A 21,226-nucleotide genomic window follows, 5' to 3' on the forward strand; every position below is an offset into this window, starting at 1 on the left:
ACCTACTTCTGAAAAATGAACATAATTCTTAATTGCAATGTGAGAGATAAAAAAAATTTGTGTATTTCACTATAAAAATAATTTTAAATTATGATTTTAATTAGAAAATTTCAGGCAGAACTTGACCACTAACAACAAGTAAACTGCCTAGAAATTTCTAAACTGTTTGAGAGGACAGAACTGTCCTAATGGAGAATCCCTATACTGATGTATACTGACTTTCTGCTGTCTTAGAGATTCTCTGTCATGAGTTCCATTCTTTTGCTTTTTTCCTTTCAGTACACATGTTGAGATCCTTCCTCACCTTTACAAACAAAATTACACAATGTGTATACCTACATTATTTAGTCTCTATGAACGAATTTAAGGCACAAATAATTTTAAAAATTTAAAGTTCAGGAAGAACACAAGAGCACAGGTCTACTCTGGTAAAGAAATTAGTGTCAATTAAATTTAGCTCCAACCAGCACGTCTCTTGCCAACTAATTTCTTACCGCTTATTTTAAATTCAACAGCAGATTATATACTCTTTACTCTTTTAAGGCACTCAAGCTTTCCTTGCTTAGCAACTAAAGTTTATTATGGGAAAATCACATTTTGAGAAATAGTTATAGCATGTGTTGTAAAATTCAATCAATACCTCTTGTTGCCCAGTTTACAGTTAAATAATCCCCCTCCATCCACCCATGTGATCATGAAATAACAAAGTGGGGGGAGCCAAACCAAACCCCTTTCAAGCGCAGACCTGTTCTTTGGGATGCAGGCAGCTCACTGGCAGCAGGCAGTGTACCTGTTGTTCCAGGAGGCAGTGCATAAGCTGAAGACGTTGATGGAGCTCCTGGCCCGCCATGCTGGAAGGAAGCTCCAGAGGAAGGGGGAGGAGGGAAAGAGGCGGCAGGGCAGGAGGTAGGTGGAGGGGCCTGGTGCTGTGCTGGGTACAGCTGGGACTGCCCAGAGTAGGAAGAAGCAGAAGGAATGTAAGGGGTGTTAGGGTAAGCATTTGAGGTGGAAGGAGCAACAGGCTGCTGAGGTCGATACATTGCTGACCCCCCTGTTCCGAAGGAATACTGCTGGGCAGGTTGATAAGCTACACCAAGGAGAAGAAACAGAAATTTTAATTAGTTACAAATTTAATCAGACAGCAATGGAAAATCCAAGTGAACTCACTCTATGGAAATTTTCAATTCTTCTAGTAACAGTAAGTTACAACCAAACATTACCCACTTAAAATAATGTCATGCTTTTGATAGTCAGCTGCCCTAACTATATCAAAAGTCACTGGACCCAATATTTGAAGCTTGCCGTTTCCAGACTGCGGCTGGCTATGAAAATCAAAGAACTGACCCTTTTCTGGGACTTCTATGCCTGTGAAAAGACTGCAGTGACATCTACTAGCCACCAGATGGAGCCATGCAGGAATGACACATCCTAAGCACACTCTCCTTTACACTGCAAATTAAGGGGCCTTGGTGGCCACTCAAGATCTCTCCCACCATAACAACTGCAGGGTGAGCACTACTGTTGTGAACCAGACTCCTTCTCCAACATCTAGTAAAATCATAAGCTACTCAAACTCCAGGCTTGAGCACAGTTCCAGATTAACAGGCAACTCTCTATGATCCCTGACAATTATATTTCTTACAGTACACAAAGTTGGTTAGTAAGGAATCAGGCAGTCAACTAATGTTTTAATACAAAGACTGGAACTCAAGATACCATTACCCTTTTGAGTGACCAGGCCCAGAATGTGAACCTCCACAGAGGGAATCTAACAGAACTGTGCTCAGTCTACTCTGAAGACAGATAGCACTTTCACACTGAGCACTGAGTGAAAAGCTGTATCAAATTTATATTCATGTTAAGTAAGAACATACATCTTATTAGCACAGAATATCCTCATTAAGACCAGTTTTTGCTAGGCAATATCTTCGTGTTTTACAGTAGTTGGTCATACAATTTTCTCCTTTTGAGATTTTCATTTTTGTTTAAATTTTAAAATAGTGATGATGTTTTCCCTTCCAAGTATAAATAGTTTCTTAAAAAAAAATGAAAGCCAATGGAGAAACATCATTCTTATACATTTGTGGAATGTGCAAGGCCTGAAGGTAAACTACTGAAGTAAACTACATTGGGCACTAATGACGGTCAGCGGAGGCTCACCGACTGTACAACGCGCCACCGTGGGGCAGGGTGTCTGCGGGGGGGAGGCTGGGCACGGAGGCAGGAGGCATACTGACACTTTCTGGACTTTCCACTCCATTTTGCTGTGAATCTACAACTGCTCTAAAATATAGTCTATCCCTTAAAAAAAAAAATAAATGGAAGGTAACCACAAGAAACATCCCTTGGAGCCATTTTTCCAAAAATGGTTTGCATCATCTTGACTAAAGGAAAAGTATATGTCACCAAATAATTTCCAAAATTCTGTTTTTTTATGCCAAAATCATGGAACGACTGACTCTCTAGCAGGCTCAGGAACGGGAGGGAGAACCCACTGTTCGGAACGCAGTGACATGGGTGCTGTTTCCCGGCAGGTTGGTTCAGAACGCCTCTCAGAGAAACCAAGTTTCTCTACATCACGGACTCAAGTCCTACACTGAATGGCTCTTTATTCACTTGTTAAAACTGGTTTGATCATGGCTTTGGAACTCCAAGGTAAAGCGTCACGACACTGGAGAACACATGCTGCTGTGACAGGGCTTCGGGGTCACACTACTTACGCTGTGGCTGTGGATAAGGTGGTACCTGGGTGTGCACATGAGCTGGAGATGTGGGAAGCTGGGCGGCGGCAACATTTGGACTAACATTTCCATGCATTACGAAGCCTGGAGGTGGAGGATTTTCTCCCTAGGCAATGAGAATATGGTAAAAAGGAGGATTACCTTCGGAACCAAGAATCTTACCAGACGGATTTATAATCTCTGAAATGAAATTTTAAAAAAATTTTATGCAAAAAAAAGTTACACTCTATGCATACTGATGTTTTCTGAGCAACACGTTGTACGTGATTTAAAGATTAGACAGGTCCAAAGTAATAACAGCGATGAATGGCAAGAGATGCTATAGCCTCATAAAATAGTATTGATGATATTTATAAAAAGTCACTAGGATTTTCCATCTCTACTAAATTCCATCCGTATCTAATGCTTTGGAAAGTAAGTATACATGCCACATGGGAATTTTTTTTTTCTTCTTTAGCATTTCTTGCAATGCTAAAAACGGGGGAAAAAAAAGAAAAGAAGAAAAGAAAAGGGAAAAAATCTTCAGTGAAATTAGATTTAAACCACTGATAGAACCCTGGTTGATGTTTTTCTAGTTCGAGTCAATTTAGAACTGTCAAGGAAGAGGAGAGTGATAAGAAAATAAGCTGTGCTAAAAAAAAACACACAAAAAAACCTGTTTCTTGCCTCCCAAAAGCACTAAACTGCAATAAGCAGACAAACAGATGGCGGTGGGGAACTCGAGGTAGGTAGAAGATACATAACTACATACATATTCAGGTGAGCAGAACTCTGCTCAAAGAGGGATAATGAAGGATATACCTGTGTGTCAGAGGGAGAGGCTGCAGGTGGATGGCTGGGAAGGGCGGTAGGAGTTTTGTTACTCCAGGTAGTGACAGTGGGGGCAATTCTAACCTGAATTGAACAAAGAAATACCAATCACAGAACATAAAAAAATGAAAATGTTAAAAGAAGAAAAAAAAAAAATCCCTGAAGGCACTAACAGGCAGATGCAAAGCGAAAAAGAGCAGCGAGACAGCAGTGCACACTAGCCAGGCAGTTGGTTTCAGGGCAGCTGGGATTCCAAAAGAAAACACACATTCTGAAGAGGACAGGCAGAGGGAGATAGCAGAAAAATCAATACGGAAACTAAATCAAAGCACAAGAACAATGCCATTCAAGTGTCAGGAGTAAGTGGAGAAAGGTAGGTTCTGTAAGTAGGGAAAGAAAGAAGACATTCCGGGGGGTTGGGGGGGGCAGTTATTGAGAAAAAAAGTGATTTTTGAAGCAGTAATTGTATTCATGCTACGATTGTATCTGTGGACATATTGCTATATACTTCCCTTTTCAGGACTTCATTAGAGCTACAAAAATCATGTTAGTTCTGTATGAGGCTTAGAGTCATACAATCGGAGAATATTAAAGATCACCCCATCTAATCCCTACCGTTTACCATGGAGGAAAAACAAGGCCCAGGGAAATGAAGGGGCTGGCTGAGGTCCAGAAAACTTGGGGTGATGGAGCTCGGGCTGATTCCACATCTGCTGACTCCCAGCCAGTGTTCGCTACACTGCACCGTGTTGCTTATACCCTGGAGTCCAGAGGCTTTCAAAATCAATTTTTAAAGCCATCAAAATATTTTTTGTCAAGTAAATCTTTGTAGAAACTCAATCATATCAACAATTAGTAGCCAAGATGTGCTGGTCGCAGTAAGAAATCCTGATGTGGCTTCCCTTTCATCCTTTTACTCCCGCTTGTAAGCCTTCCTTTAAAACCACAAGCCACTGCCCTTATTCAGCACACCATAAGCTTTAATCATGAAAAACTACTCTTAGTTCATGATTGAATTTGTTTTCCTTTTCTTAAACTAGCGGACCACTAGGTCAAAGTATAACAAAAGTCTTTTAAGGTTTCCACTTTTTCCCTGAAAGACAGATGAACTTGAGGACTCAGGGAGTAAACCTGTCTTCTCCCAAAGAAGAGAACACCTTACTTTAGTGCCCTGAGAGGTCGAACTCAAGGTGCTGAGCTGAGGAGTTCTAATCCTGTTAACTATTACCTAGCTGACAAATTCTTAAATTTGTCAAATTTTAAGACAAATTCATGTCTTAAAATCCTGATTAGTGACTGGCTTCTCCACCACCTTTCAGCTTCCCAGCCATCACCTGATGTGCCCTCCCTATGTAACAGGTTTCTAAGACTAGCAATGAGAGTGGGGAATTTACTGTTTTGCCTACCAACACACCCTCAACAGGGAGAATACAGGCAAGCTCTTAGATTTGTATTTGTCAAATGAATGAAAAAATAATCAAAGCAGAGTAGTATAGATAGTTATAATTATATTCAAACGTAACCAATCTTGATTAAGTACCAAGCAAAAGCATAACTGACAAAAAAGCCTGAATCTTTTTCAGTTTTTAAGGTTTTATGCTTATTTTTGCTACAACAAAATGTAAAAATGACTCCATCAATTCTACTAGCAATCTGTTCTATTTTAATATGGGCAGAGTACCTGCTAACTTGGTTATAAATCAAGACTATTTATTACTTATGAAAATAAATTTTATTTAAGAACATGAAGGTTATCTGGCCTGGAAATACAAGTTTCTACATGGAATAGCAAAAGACAATAAGAGGCCCCATTTTATACCATTAACCATTTGCTAATTTTTATTTAATAAATAAATGAGTTAATTAATAACCACTTCGCACTGCCCATGACCTACAACTTCATAAACCTTTGGTCATTTGCTTTTCTCTTTACAAGTTGTTAAAAAAAAAAAAAAACAACAACTTGGATTCTGCATACTCTACTGTGCTGATACAGAAGACACAGAACACCCACACTAGTGACTCAGAAAATATACCTTAGAAAAAGACTATTTTCTAAAAATGTTAAAAAAAAAAAAAGTAACCAAGTCACCCACAAAATTGTTCTCATTTTACTAACAGTTTGTTAGATGAATCAAATTGTAAAAATTTCAGATGTACATGTGCAATATGTTTGAGTGATGGAGAAATAAGAAATCTCCCTAGCTTAAACTATATCTAATTTATCAATTATTTGACTAGATTAGAGGGATAATTAAAAAAAAATGTATCATAAATGCTACTTTCAAGGATACAAAAATTATAACCATTAAAACAGTATGTTGTCTACAGTTTCATCACAGGCCTCTTCCCCAACAAACTAAAACCACCAATGTGACATACATAAACGTTCCTACTCAGTCTGGACCGTATCACTCACATGGGGATAGTACTGTTGAGCTGGAACTCTTGGCATCTGTGCGTGGCCAGCACCAGGTCCAGGCCTGTTCTTGGGCACTTGATGCCTCTCATAAGGAATTTTGGGTGATTCTTGTGGTCCTGGTATTGGATCTCCTTGTGCTCTACAAAGTCTGTCTCGAAGCTGCACAATATTTGGCTATAAGAAGCAATGGAAGAAAGCCACGCAAATTATTAAAGAGTTCACCCAACTAAATACGACATATTGATCTTAAAGTAAGCATGATCATTCATACGATTTTTGTTCATATGCTGTGTATTACACCACAGGCTCTGGCACATCAGGGTTTGACATCACGGTTTCCAATATTCAAGACTGGCACCAAAGGTCCACTATATACAGCGTAACCTGTCATTTAACTGAGGAGGCACGTGAGTCACGCCCGCCGCGTGGCGGTACCAAGACTGTCACCCGTCCTCACTGCTTGTGTGTCGTCTTCTTGTAGTGACAGGTGAGCAACGCTCACAAACCACAAAAGCACAAAAGCTGAAAAAACCACAAAACCAAAGAAGCTGAAAAGAATACAACTTTGTTTTTCTGTAGGGAAAAAAAGGCTCCGAAAGAGAATCAACTGCTAAAGATAGTGATGGAAGAAAATGGTGATCTATGTAAGAGATGAAAATTAATTAAGAGAGAGATGCTTGAAATAAATTAAGAGTCAGATGTTAAATTCAGGGCAGCTCACATGGATCTACAGTTATATGGATCTCCAGTAAGTATGAGTTGACCATATACATATGTTAAAATGTTTTAGCAACACTTCATTTTAGTATCTAAAAATTATACATTTCTATAAATTCATTAAAGGTTTAAAGACATCACTTAAACTCTGTGGGTATACTTAGGTAAACTAGTCTTTTATGGAGAAGAACTATACCATAATGATATTACAAAGTCTCAGAAAATATTCTCCAGAAAATACTAAGAGTATACTGATATATATAGTAGGAAGTAATGTCAAAATTAAAATTTTTACACAAAGAATGTTCTTTAAAAGTCCAAAGAAAAGCATGAAGAATAATGTATATAAAATGTATGTGACTATAAACAGTATTAAAAATGAAGAGCTTACTTCTTAGGCTAGAAGATCTAAAGGTCTTAAGAGAAAGTTAGTCTTAAGATTAAGGGTCTTAGACCTCAATATAATAATGAGACTCTATTAAGTAGAAAATCCTATAAAACTATTAAACCAAAGTCATTATAAAGATTTTGTTTCTACTCCACTTAATGTTCTCATTAACAATTAAGATGTGAGCTGGATCCTACATGTGAGTGGATATAAAACCAACTGGTGTCCTACCTCTGCAGTCCCGGGACACGGGTATAAGTATTTTTACTCAATGAAATGTATTGCTATGCCCTAGAACAGACAAAATACTGAAAACTAAAAACTTTGTCAAAAACTGAATGAAGTTTAGAATAAAAAGATCAGTAATAAGAAAAGCCTCAAAATTAAGCTCTAGCAGATATACAATGCAGAGTCACTTGTGAGTTTGGAAATTCCCGCAGGGAAAGGATTTTGGCAATCTTAGTCATCACTACATATTCAGTCGCTTGCTGAACTGAACAATATGAAATGAATAACTGAAATGAACAAATATGAACAAGGCTGAGTTATTTCACACCAAATAAGGACACTAAATTATGTGTGTAATGTAGTGTTCTCTGCCTTGGATACTTTAAAAATATACTCGCCTATAGACAGCACCAGACTGAAATAGCATATAGAATGAACGGATACATTATTACCTGGAGTGTCATTTGTGGGGATTTTAAAATCACAAGTCCAATTTGGTTAAGTATTAACATTTATAGCTTTTCAACACAGAAGACACCTACAAAGAATCTTGTGCACAGAATCAGCATTTGGCTTAAGAAATAAACTGGTTCTTTTCCTACTCATTTTCCTCAAATACTATGCCCTTAAGTACAAAGGGAAGAAGACTCTATCTCTGACGTAGCCTGCATACACCTAAAATTAACCTTGAAGACTCATCAGTAATATTCACCAATAGTTAAGTGATAGAAACTCAACTGCTCCAACTAGTACATTTATGTTTAATGCTGTATGCTATCTACTGAACTCACCTTACTCATACATTAAAAGAAGAAAAATGGCCAGTTCTAATTACCTGGTTGGTGTTTTCAGGAAGAAAAGCCAAGGCTGCAGCAATACTGCCTTGGGCTGCCAACAAATTGGCATACTGACTCATTTTCTCAGCCAAAAGAACTCCTACAGTATTAGTGTCCATGGCTTGGGTGAGTTGTACAGCTTTTCGCAGGATGACAACTTTCTCAATCAGATCCTGAATGAGAAAAAGAAGGGGGAGTGAAGGAGAATTGGACAATGATACCAAGATGTATACTGAGAGGAAGCAGGAAAAGATAAGGCGTTACGAACAGCTCCAAAGCCTACCAAAGTACAGTGTTCATTATCACCAATATTTAAAAGCTCTAAAGAGTGGACGACCATTTAGGTAACTAAAAAAGCAAGGAGGAAGAAGGTCTTCTACACATGGTTAAAGCACAGGTTGCCATCTTCTCCTAAACATCCGTCAACTGCCAGATACTTGTCTTGTGAGTTAAAACAGGCAAGTATCCGAAATGAAAGTGACAGGCACATGTCCGAAGGCAGAAACTGGGTCCCAGGAGGTAGAAGAGAAAATATTATACTATAAAAATAGTAGTATGATAAGTTGACCTCCAAACGGGCTTAGTATTTCAAACCCCAAGTTTCTCACACTGCTCTCCAATACCCATTTCAACAACGGAGAGCTATGCATCAGGTATAAGGTACAAGAATATCCCATCTGCCCTTCATAAGTACACCAATCCATCTTGAATTGTGGGGGAAAAAAGTGTTTTCTCTCAGAAGCACTTAGAAGGAAAAACCTTGATTCCTACAAGACTTTTGGTTTCAGTAGTGATCTTTAAAGCCACAAGCCTACTAAGAAAATCTTTGCTGAGAGAAAACAAACAGACTGAGATTTCTTGGGACTCTGCTGACTAAATAGTTAGGGGGAAAAAAAAAATCTAAATATACAGTTACTCAACACCTGACCATAGTCCCCAGACTTTTTTACTTTCTCTCTTGCCGTGTATTAGTGCTACATGGGATTCCGTTTATCTTTACACTCATTTCTCCTGAACTGTGAAGACAGTCTGCTGGTACGGAGGACTCCTCCCACTCCTGACCCCATTGGGTTTCCCGGCCCAAGGCAGACAGGATCCCTGGAGGCAGAGGAGGAGCATGAGGAAAAGAGGCAAACTGGCTTCCACATGCTCCTGCCGCTTACTTTCCTCACTATCATATTCCAATTTCGTCCTCATAGACAGCTGCACTCCCAGTTCACTATGCCATCATCTCAAACGTTGCCCTTCCAAATACAGCAGTAAATCCACATAATTATCCAGCCAAAGAATTAAAGTGTAATTAAGTAGGGTGAAAGCAGTGAACACCTGGAATAAATCAGTCTCTAGAACATAAGCAGGGGTGAAAGACAGCACTGGAGAGGAAGCACCTTTTGTTTCAAAGATACTAACCTGGAGGGACAAAGGACTGCTACCGTCTTGAGCTTTAGTCCAACATGCAATTAGTTTCTCTACATTCCCTGCACAAATGTAGCAGAGACAGGCCTGAGTCTGCAGGAGGCTATCGCCGTCACTTTCAAGTCTGGTTCCCAGAAGATCTGTAGAGGAAAACAAATAAGTTTATACACAAGGCACTCTGTGTACAAGGTCATGAGCTGCCCAGCAATATTTTCAGAGGTATGGATCAAACTTTATAACCATTGAGTAGCAGGCAGAAATAAAATCACTGTCATGTAAATATTCAGTAAATACTTACTGTTAAATGAGTGGTGTGACAGATTATATATAATAAACAATTTCACAAGATTCTATATCTAGCCATAGAATAAATTTCTCATTACATTAGAAAAAATTAAAAGTGGGAACAATATTTGAACACAAAAATCCTAATGAACATTTAACTGCATTTTATCTTGTCCAGGTACTTTTGTAAGCAGTGGACTAAAATATGGCACATTTGGAGTAAATATCAATAAGCAGGACTATGCTGAATTATTTATAATAATAAAGTTAATATCTTATAATTTTTCTATTCTCATAATACTTTCAAGGTTATTCATTTTTATACCAGCAACCTAAAGCTTCTGTTCTTGCATATAATAAACATTATGTCTGAGCTATCAGAGTTTAGTCATGGCCTTTAACAGTAATTTTTACTTATATGGCTCAGAGGTTTAAGTGTCTGCCTGCAATGCGGGAGACCAGGGTTCGATCCCTGGGTGGGGAAGATTCCCCTGGAGAATGAAATGGCAACCCACTCCAGTATTCTTGCCTGGAGAATCCCATGGATGGAGGAACCTGGTGGGCTACAGTCCACGGGGTTGCAATGAGTCGGACACGACTGAGAGACTTCACTTTCACTTATTTGCTAATAATTGTTTGCCATTTTTGACAAACCAGGATCCTCCATCCATGGGATTCTCCAGGCAAGAGTACTGGAGTGGGCTGCCATTTCCTTCTTCAGGGGAACTTATTTTTTCAAGCTAACACTTATTAACAGAGGGCTGATTATGTGCCATTTTACATATGAATAGACTAAGGCTTAGAAATGAATTTTTCCCAGTTCATACAGTTAGTAAGTAGCAAATGCAAAAGTCTCAGTGTGGTCTGTGTGAAATCAAAATCATTATACAATATTTTTAAAAAAATGACTAGAAGTTATGGAGAAATGACACAGTCAATACTTCTGAGAAAAGCATTCAAATGAGAACTTCATTTTCTTGTCTGTGATTAGTAGTAGGTTCACAAAAATTTCTAAATAAAATCTGTCACTAATTTTACTTACAATGTATCATGCCATGTATGTCATATAAAATTCATTTTCTTACCACAAAGGGCGGAAAATTCATCTGATTTAGCGTAAGTCAACACTGCAGCTAACGCCTCTCTCCAATTTTTAAGATCACAAGACTCAACAATCTCTCTCCAGTTCTTCATCACTACTGCAGTGATTAGCTTGGGGAAGGAAAACCAAGGGACAATTAAAAGCCTTTGGTATACTAATAAAAATTAACTCTGGCTAATCAATCACATCTTTCAACTTCTTTTGACAGTATTTCATGCAAAATAAAGGAGCAGCAAAGTACATCCTTTAGCCAACTGACATAAAAAAAAAACCATATGATTTTCTCTCAAAGAAAAAAGTCACAGTAGCCTATTTTACAAAAGGCTAAGAAGGAAAACTATATACGGTGTTAAAAAACATTCCTGGCCAAGAAAGTACTAGGGGCAAAGTCCTAGGAGAGAAAGGGAACAGGCTGTGTGAGGAGGTGAAAGGCAGCCAGTGGGGCAGAAAGGGGACACAGGCGGGACCGACACGACACAAGCCTGGAGACGAACCGCAACCCAGGCTGGCGGGACTGAGTGCTGGGCAACTTTTATGGGAAGAAATAGAGTACCGTCGAGCAGGGGCCTTAAAAACCTATAGACCCTCTGCACCAGAAATTCCTTTCCGAGGATCTCAGCCTCGTTAAACAATTAGAAATTTGTACAAATCTTTAGGCACAATAAGGATGTTTACCACTGTCTTAATTATATTAGGAAAATGTAAGAAACTACTAAACATCTCAAAATAAGGGAAATGATATCTCCCTCCTATAGAATATTATAGGGCAATTAAAATTTTTTGTAAGAAGCTTCAATGATATGGGAAAATGATTACAACGTAAGTGACAGTGTCTGTAAGTAAAACAACACACATATGTACTTCTAGAATCTTGATTCTGTTTTTAAAAGTTCTACAAACGCACAGAGATATACAAAAGGTTATGTACCAATCTGACTGAAGAATCAGGAAGTATTACAATGTTTATCTTTAACATTTTCTATGTTCTAATTTTTCTACAGTAAAAATATGAAAAGCATTTTAATTAAAAAATTATATATATAAACGACAAAAACCTGGGACAATCATGCCAACCTGTTAACAATAACTAATTTCTGGGTTAAAGGATTATGGGTGGTTTTTTGGTTCTTCACTGTTTTCTCCCTTTTAATTATCTATAATGAGTGTTTTGCTTTTTACAAACAAATACTATTATTTATTATTAAAATAACATACCCTGGTAATTTTGCTTTGGGATTTTGCAAAGTATTTCTTCTGGGTTCGAGCTAAGAGTTCTTGTCCACCCGCTATGGCCAATATAATGGCATCAGCCATGCGGTTATCATGTAAACAGAGGTCAACAGCACTCTCGAAGTTACCCGTTAGCAAAGCCTGAGTAATTAAGCCATCAATATCTGCAATAAAGATATAATACACCCAAGTTAATAAAATTTTTTGTTACAAGAAAAAAAAACACTACATCTATCTAGTACACATTCACAAAGTTGAACTCTGAATATTATTGGGAGGTTAATCTCTATCACAAACTGCTGATATCTACAGAAACATACTGAGATGCATGTAAATAAAATTAGGTAAAATAACATATTTTTCAGATTGCTTAAATGTAATAATAAAGATCCTTTACAGTTTTTATCACATAGGTATCAGATCATGCCATCATTTTTAAGGTACTGATTACATGTACTAAATGATAACTGAGTTCTTTTCAACCTTTACCACATGTGACAAAATGTTTCTAACTTAAACTCAGGGACTATTTGCTTTCAAATGGTTAAAAAATTTGATATCAAAACCAACAGATACTTACCCCCACTGACAGAGATGTTAAATGTTCCTCCAGCTGCTGGCAGAAATTCAGATTCTTGTTTTTCCTCTTTAATTTGCTAAAGAGATGGAAAGAGCAGCAACTTAGCCAGAATGGAACTACAATAATTTACCAGCAAAACAAGATTTAAATATGATTACTTACTGACTAGATGACATGCCAAGTTATTCCAGAGAAGCTCTCAGATTCAAGTTTACACTAAAATCTATGACATCCTTAAGAATTAACTCTTATCAGATAATCATAAATAAAATCCAAAGTCATCAGAAATAACATGAAACAAACTTAAATGTACATATTCACACTGGTGGCTCAGAAGATACTGAGGCTGAAGTCTTTTTCTTAGATATCTCAACTAAGAGTAGCCTGAGACACACAAAATATGTTTTAAATTACATTACATTTAGATCTTAAAAGCAACTTTGCTTCCATACATCTAAAAACTTCTGTCCAGTAGGTGTAGTTGTAAGAGTCTTTTGGTTGTAACTGACTCAGTTGTAGAAAAAAAATAATGCTTGGCATCCTTATATAAATGCAATGTAAAGAGTTATTTATCAATATATTCAAATTCAATTAGAGATTTTGTGTTCACTTCAACTAATCATACCCGGAACTACAGGCTGGTCTGGTAAAAATGTACACAGTTCTGTTATAAATTTCTGAAACTAGCTGTAAGACTGAGTAAAAATAAATATCTTCTTTCTTTAGAAGAAAAGAAATGTAATAGAGGCATACTGCTGGCAAATATTTTAAATACTTTCTCTTCAATGCATAAAAGTTCAAAAGAAGACAAAAAATAATATATATCAGATTACAGAGGAACTAAAAGAAAAAACACGTCTGTCTTACATGAGATAAAATGTTATCTTCTGTGCTCCTGTTACCTATACATTTGAATCTTAGCACCCAGTATTCAAAGTCAGGAGCATTTTTGAATTGGATAATTTTAGTGTAGCACAAAGTATAGCATCATCTGTGAATGATGTTAAATTTAGTTAAATTAGTTAAAATTGACTATTACAGGAAAATAACCATAATCTTAATTCTTTCCCTAACAAAAGAGAAGCATTTTAGGATTTAAAAACTGAAATAAACTTTTAAAACTTTATTCATATTGTACTGATGGGCTCAGTTGTGTCCAACTTTGTGACCCCATGGACTGTAGCCTGCCTGGCTCCTCTGTCCATGGAATTTTCCAGGCAAGAATACTGAAGTGGATTGCCATTTCCTCCTCCAGGGGACCATCCTGACCCAGGGATTGAGCTTGTGTTTCTTGCATCTCCTGCACCAGCAGGAGTTTTTATACCACTGTACCACCTGGGAAGCACTGAGGAACAAATCAGATACTGATCTGATTATATTCACTAAAAAATATTCCCAAAAGATCTTTTTTTCTCTTAATGTTTCAAATTTGCTTTCAAAAAACAAATAAACCCTTATATATGGACTTATAAATTATACACAAAGCCAAAATATGCACAATTTATTATGTAATGTGTATCTTTAATGTCTAAACTACTATGTTTTATTTTATATAATTATAGCATTATCAGGATTAAAGAGAAGATATGACCACCTTAAACATTTTTTTCAAATATTCTGAAAGCACATATTGATGACTACTGCTTTATTACATCCATGCCTGCTGCTGCTAAGTCGCTTCAGTCGTGTCCGACTCTGTGCGACCCCATAGACGGCAGCCCACCAGGCTGTCCCGTCCCTGGGATCCTCCAGGCAAGAACACTGGAGTGGGCTGCCATTTCCTTCTCCAGTGCATGGAAGTGAAAAGTGAAAGTGAAGTCGCTCAGTCGTGTCCGACCCTCAGCGACCCCATGGACTGCAGCCTTCCAGGCTCCTCCATCCATGGGATTTTCCAGGCAAGAGTACCAGAATGGGGTGCCATTGCCTTCTCCGTGTTACATACATATATACCTATTAATTTATGAGTGGATTTCTAAACAATTCTCTATTTGTATAGAAAGGGTAAGTCCAGCTGTATACAAATCAAAGTATCTTTCTTGAATGTACCCTACAATTCTAGGTATTCCCAAAATTAGTTCAAATTTTTAGTAAGATTTTATGCATACCCTTTATTCTTGAGTCAAATAAATGCTTGAAGATCCAATTCTAAGAAAATATTTATAATAATCATCTTGTCTTGTAATTGTCTAAATTTAAAGAGGAATTATTTTTATAACTTAGTAAAAGGCTGTAAGAAACTTTACATAGTCAGGATATCTCCATATCAAAAAGAACAATGAAAAAGTCAAATATGAGATGAGAAACAAGAACCTGTTGATTAATTTTCCAAGATGAAAGAAATATAATTAGAAAGCAAGAAAAGTAAATTATAGAATTATTTATTAGTGGTTTAAAAAACACCCAGAAAATTAAAAAGAAGAAAAATTAATGATACAACTCTGTGCTCAAGGACTCTTTTTTATAGTTATAAAAATGATACATATAGTTATAAAAATGATACAACTCTGTGCTCAAGGACTCTTTTTTACAGTTATAAAAATGGTCACTATAACTCTGGATGCATTTTCTACTGAGTCAGAACAATCAGATTATTAGTGAAATATTCTTTATTTGGGCTTCCCTGGTAGCTTAGATGGTAAAGCATAAATCTACCCACAATGCAGGAGATGAGGGTGGATTCTTTACTTGGACTCAAAATTAAAGATTAATTCAAAGGCCTATGCCATTGATCGTGAGCCCTAAATTTACTTGGACTCAAAATTAAAGATTAATTCAGAGGCCTATGCCACTGATCGTGAGCCCTAAATATTAACAAGCCAAGAAAAAACATTAATGTTGCATGCAATGCAATGTGGATTTCTGAACAAAATCTTTTTTCAGTTTGACATCCTGATATACTCACATCAGCTGTTAATTTTAAACCAGATAATCCAGAAGCTAGGTCAGAGAACTGAAGACTTTAGAGATGGTATGTGCTTAGTCACTCAGTCGTGTCCGACTCTTTGTGACCCTGTGGACTGTAGCCCGCCAGGCTCCTCTGTCCACGGGATTCTCTAAGCAAGAATACTGGAGTGGGTTGCCATGCCTTCCTCCAGGGAATCTTCCCAACCCAGGGACCGAACCCAGGTCTCCTGCACTGCAGGTGGATTCTTCCATCTGAGCCATCAGGGAAGCCCTTAGAGATGGTACTTCTGTCAAATTAGTAAACAGACTCCTATCTTAAGCATCTCTAAGAAAATATATGCCAGCTTTATGCTGGAACATGCAGCCAAGAAATTTTCCATGTTTCACTGTGAGATAAACAAACCACATATTTTCCCCATGTTAAAGATGAGAAAAGTAAGTACCTCTCCCAAGAGCTGCTCTTCAGCAGCAGGGCTCTCCTCCCCGTCACCCTGCGCTACTTGGTCAGAGTCTTTAAGAGCCTTTGGTACACAAAACAGTGACAGAGGGGTTGAAGAACGCAGCATCAAAAGGTTATTAGGGAACAAGAAGACAAAAGACCTAACCAACAACATTCAGAGCTAGTTTAATCACAAGAAGTTACACTAAGTAAATTTATTTGAAAAATATCATTAGAGGAAAAGCAAAGAGCCATTACTGCTAAGACCCAACCCCTTTTTCTTGCCAAACGAGAATTATTCATGTATTAAAAATATCTACAATTAGTATTTTTAAATTGTAAAGCAGTAAGACAGACAAAAATTTCCTAAATTATATTTTCTTCTTTATGACCTAAACCAAAATTTTAGAAGGTAGCTATTTTTACAGGCCTTCTCTTACCACGTCAGGTCCATCCACTTTGTTCAAGGCCAAGGCAATCTGAAATAAAGACAACTCAGCTACCAAAGGGAGTTAACTCTATTTCAAGGCATACAGTAAATGTTCACCTACTACTCCATTCTCATTGGCAAAAATCCAAAAAAGGTTCAAATCAGGGATAGCATGCTCAAGAACAGAGTAAAATGAGTGCAGAGCCGATTCTCAATGATGCTGGTTTCAATTATGTAGATTTATTGCTCACATGTCATCTTACTCTGCTATTCAGTTATAAAACTAACCTCAAAACAGCATGTATTCTTCTGTCTTAAATAACCATAAAAAAAAATTTCTTCAGATACTCACTATGGAAAGAACATTAAGAGTATTTTGACAATCAAATTTTATCTCCTCATTTTCTGCTGTCAGGTATGCACTAAAACTTTCACGTTAATCTCTTGCAAATCAAGTTATAGCATGAAGAAGTTCAGACTAACAGTAAAGTTAAATATAAAAAAAATCTAAAGCAGTGAGCAAGAGACACATGGCCAGTAAGCAGGGGGGCTCTGATGTGAGCCCAGGTACTAATCTTCCAAGTGCTCAGCACTGACTGAGAGGAGCGCACGGGATCCTGCCTGCTGCACACGCGCAATAACCCTGCGATGCTATGGAAAACCTGAGTCATTTCCAAAAAACGGCAAAGGCCTAATACAGATTACACAAAGAATCCAATCTATTTCCTTCAAGGTTTCCAAGGTCAGAGTGTTTTAACTGCTGTTAGGCCAACACTGTGGAATAATTATTAAGCTCCTCAGAGAAGAAAACTTAAAAACTGGAATATGACCTCCCATTTTTAAAAAGCAATCTTTTTTTTTTAACATCAAAATATTAAGCAAAAACAAACAAAAGAAAAAATTAAGCAAACCACTTGGGCTTTTTTATTTATTCAGGCTCAGTACAGTAAAACACCTTTGTTCCAAAATATTTATTAATACTAGTTACTTGTGAGCTGGACCAACTCAATACACAGTTTGGGAACTGTGAGCTGAGGGCATAAATAGCTGGGGTGGAAAACTGTACCCTAATGTTCATCACTTAAGCTGTAGATAACGCAGGGAAACAAACTTTTCCCTCTCTTTCCTCCAGAGCCACTGACTACTCATCCTCTTAAAAATCCAAGTGCTATTGCCAGTGTTTGAGGCTCACTGCCTTTTTTGTTTCAAGGCCCAACTGACACAACTCTTTAGATCAAGTTTAAAGATAGTTCTGGCAGCTTCTAAATTGGGTATTATCGATGAAAAGTTTTAACTTTAACAACATGAATCCAAAACTCTGGTGACCAAGCATAAATTCTTATTAAATGTTTACTGAATGATTTGAAGTAATCTGTATAGAACTTAAAAAAAAATTAACAAAAAACACCTACACTACATAAATATTTCACTTGTGTAAGCACAGCCTTTAAAACTCCCCCCAAAGTTTACCTTCTTTCCGAGGTCTTCCTTTCTATATCCTAGAAGTTCAAGGTATTTTCCACGAGAATCATCCTCAAAGTTTACCTTAAAAAAAGACATTTTCTTGAAATAAAGAACTGCATCTAAAGGCCTAATTTTTAATTAACTGCTCAAATTCCAAGTAGAATTATTTAAAATATCTAAAGTCTACTATATCAACTAGAAGCTTCTTCACTGTGAGAGAATCCAAATAATTTTTTTTAAAGAAGCTATTTTTTAAGAAATAGTAAGTATACTAGTAATTAATTAGCCAAGCTGAATAAAGCTTACTTTTAAACTCATATTTGTAAAAACAAACCGAGTCATGTCCAAAGGCTACATGAATGCAAACCTCACATTACGTGAAATATTCAATGTCACATCCTAAACTTTCTTGAAACTAATACTTACAAAATATAAAAATGAATTAAATATTATTGCATTCAAGAGCTCTTTTCTTTGCAAAACTCAGACTTGGGAAACAGACATTCCAGTGGAGGCAAAATAACCAAAAAGAGAATTCTATTTGCTATTTTACTGTCACAAATGCAACTCAGTAAAAGGGATGAGAAATGCCTCTGACCTCTCCCCTCTACACCTGGTCCCTCTTCCCCCGTTGTCTGTAACTGGACCTACTATGGAAATTAAACATGCTATGTTTTTATTATACTCAGCTCTATGTTTTAATTTTAAGGTCTGCTGAATATTATGTCTCTTAAAAACACTTAAGCACTTAAAAACATCTAGCATATTATTTAAAAAGCATTTCATATTAGGCTTTTCAAAGCCAAGAAAGAACAACTCTTGACATAAAGTATTATTTCACATGCTTTTCATAAGGTTTTCTTTAATTTCATCACGAGATCCCCCAAATCACACTGTTCCTGCTGTTTTCTGACAGGAAGACAAGTTTAGAATGTGATGGGAACAGTTAAATTTGCAGATAATGAAGCAAAGCTGCTTATCACCAACTTTACCTTCAAAAAGGACCACACGTTTTTTTCAAACTCAGTCTGCGAAGCATCGATCTTCTTCTGACAGTAACTGACGAATCCCTGTGACTGCACGACCTGCTGCAGCTGGTCCGATCGGCTGAGGAACTCCTTCTCTGTCACCACCTGACTGATGAACACGTGGTGCTGCTGCGGCTGCTGTTCAGCCCCCGGGTGAGGCTGCGTTCTGACATTCGCAAAGGTGACCAGTTTGCCTCCGAACTAGAGCAGGATGAGGAAACAACATCAGCTTGAGACACAAGGACATGGCCCCTTAACGTGCTTCTCGTAAACCTGCTAAAGGAGAGAACTGTGACCTACACGTCTCCCTCTGCATGCAATTCGCTGATGCTCTTTTCCATGCTTCACGATCTGACCCCAGCCTTCAATGTTTACTCCTCTTCACAACACTCACCTTCTGGATGCAATGTCCTAGTAGCTGCGCCCCACAATTTCTCACCTACTTGCTTTTACGCACTTCCACCTACTCAATACGACTCCTCCTCGAGGCGGGGGCAAAGGTCACCTCTGCCACCCCCCCAGATGCCCTCAGTATGTTACATTTATCTCTCCCTCTTTTGATTCAACTATTAGCCTTTGTATTTCCTCACCTTCTACTCTAGGTTCTAAGTTTTAAAAGGGGGTGAATATGCTGCTACAAAACATGTCATATGGCATAAGGATTATTTTGAGCTGACATGAGTTTGAGCAAGCTCTGGGAGTTGGTGATGGACAGGGATGCCTGGCTTGCTGCAGTCCTTGGGGTCGCAAAGAGTCAGACACGACAGAGCAAGTGAACTGAAAGAATACTGAGAAACAGCAGGAGCAAGGAAGACACTCTGACCTCCTCTTTTCTCTCTGAAAGTAGGAGATGAAACTCCCATGTGAGAGCTGCTCTCCTTACATCAGGAGGGAAAAAACACTCATCTCCAGAGACGGGGAGTCCAGGACAGTAGAACTCTGCACAAACAGAACTCGATAAATAGAAATCACCTCCCTCCGTCTCTCTACATACTTTAGTTACGGGCCCACGACTGCCGCTCTTTGCTCAGCCTAGTCTAGAGGCACTTTCGCTGTGCCACGCCTTTGGGTCTTCATTTCTCTAGGGGGCTCCCAAGTACAGGTTCGCTATCCTTCTCATTATAAGCAGGCTCAGAACTCTTCCTCTGCCTCTCACAGTCACTCCTCAGCTTCAGGTATTGATTTTTTCTTAAACCACTTTCATTTCTTCCTTTTACATTGTTATTTTTCTGCCTAATTCTTTTCATTTTGAACTGCTGTATGATTGCATGTCTACTGCTTGTCTTTTCCTCCTTCCAATCCATGCTACATACTATCAGTTCAATTGCTCAGTCGTGTCCGACTCTTTGAGACCCCATGGACTGCAGGACACCAGGCCTCCCTGTCCATCACCAACTTCTGGAGTTTAGTCAAACTAATGCCCATTGAGTTGGTGATCCCATCCAACCATCTCACCCTCTGTTGTCCCCTTCTCCTCCTGCCTTCAATCATTCCCAGCATCAGGGTCTTTTCAAATGAGTCAGTTCTTCATACCAGTGGCCAAAGTACTGGAGTTTCAGCTTCAGGATCAGTCCTTAGATGAATATTCAGGACTGATTTCCTTTAGGATGCACTGGTTGGATCTCCTTGCTGTGGGATAGGAGTCTTCTCCAACACCACAGTTCAAAAGCATCAATTCTTCAGAGCTCAGTCTTCTTTATGGTTCAACTCTCACATCCATACATGACTACCGGAAAAACCATAGCTTTGACTAGACGGACCTTTGTTGGCAAAGTAATGTCTCTGCTTTTTAATAAACTGTCTAGTTTGGTCATAGCTTTCCTTCCAAGGAGCAAGTGTCTTTTAATTTCATGGCTGCAGTCACCACTCTGCAGTGATTTTGGAACCCAAAAAAATAAAGTCTCTCACTGTTTCCCCATCTATTTGCCATGAAGTGATGGGATCGGATGCCACGATTTTAGTTTTCTGAATGCTGAGTTTTAAGCCAACTTTTTCACTCTCCTCTTTCACTTTCATCAAGAGGCTCTCTAGTTCTTCTTCACTTTCTGCCGTAAGGGTGGTGTCATCTGGATATCTGAGGTTATTGATATTTCTCCCAGCAATCTTGATTCCAGTTTGTGCTTCTTCCAGCCCAGCATTTCTCATGATGTACTCTGCATATAAGTTAAATAAGCAGGGTGACAATATACAGCCTTGATGTACTCCT

General features: G+C 38.0%; 1 protein-coding gene across 6 annotated transcripts in view; it reads right to left on the minus strand.

The window, feature by feature from the left end:
• SEC31A (SEC31 homolog A (S. cerevisiae)) overlaps window positions 1-21,226 on the minus strand; it is a 60,967-nt gene that overhangs the window by 15,198 nt on the left and 24,543 nt on the right. For 3 of the 6 annotated variants that reach the window (XM_010845930.1, XM_010845929.1, XM_010845931.1), the window contains exons 11-22: window positions 18,985-19,221; window positions 17,999-18,073; window positions 16,539-16,577; window positions 16,103-16,180; window positions 12,756-12,831; window positions 12,161-12,339; window positions 10,929-11,055; window positions 9,553-9,698; window positions 8,142-8,315; window positions 5,971-6,147; window positions 2,721-2,847; window positions 791-1,087 (exon numbers count right to left, since the gene is read on the minus strand). In XM_010845930.1, the coding sequence (XP_010844232.1) occupies window positions 791-1,087; window positions 2,721-2,847; window positions 5,971-6,147; window positions 8,142-8,315; window positions 9,553-9,698; window positions 10,929-11,055; window positions 12,161-12,339; window positions 12,756-12,831; window positions 16,103-16,180; window positions 16,539-16,577; window positions 17,999-18,073; window positions 18,985-19,221 (1,732 nt within the window). Of the gene's footprint in view, window positions 1-745; window positions 1,088-2,720; window positions 2,848-5,970; window positions 6,148-8,141; window positions 8,316-9,552; window positions 9,699-10,928; window positions 11,056-12,160; window positions 12,340-12,755; window positions 12,832-16,102; window positions 16,181-16,538; window positions 16,578-17,998; window positions 18,074-18,984; window positions 19,222-21,226 lie in introns of all 6 variants that reach the window. The other 3 variants (XM_010845927.1, XM_010845928.1, XM_010845932.1) reach the window with 2 other exon arrangements.

Source organism: Bison bison, unplaced genomic scaffold (assembly GCF_000754665.1).
Source record: "Bison bison bison isolate TAMUID 2011002044 unplaced genomic scaffold, Bison_UMD1.0 scf7180017864228, whole genome shotgun sequence".
Lineage (NCBI taxonomy): Eukaryota > Metazoa > Chordata > Mammalia > Artiodactyla > Bovidae > Bison > Bison bison.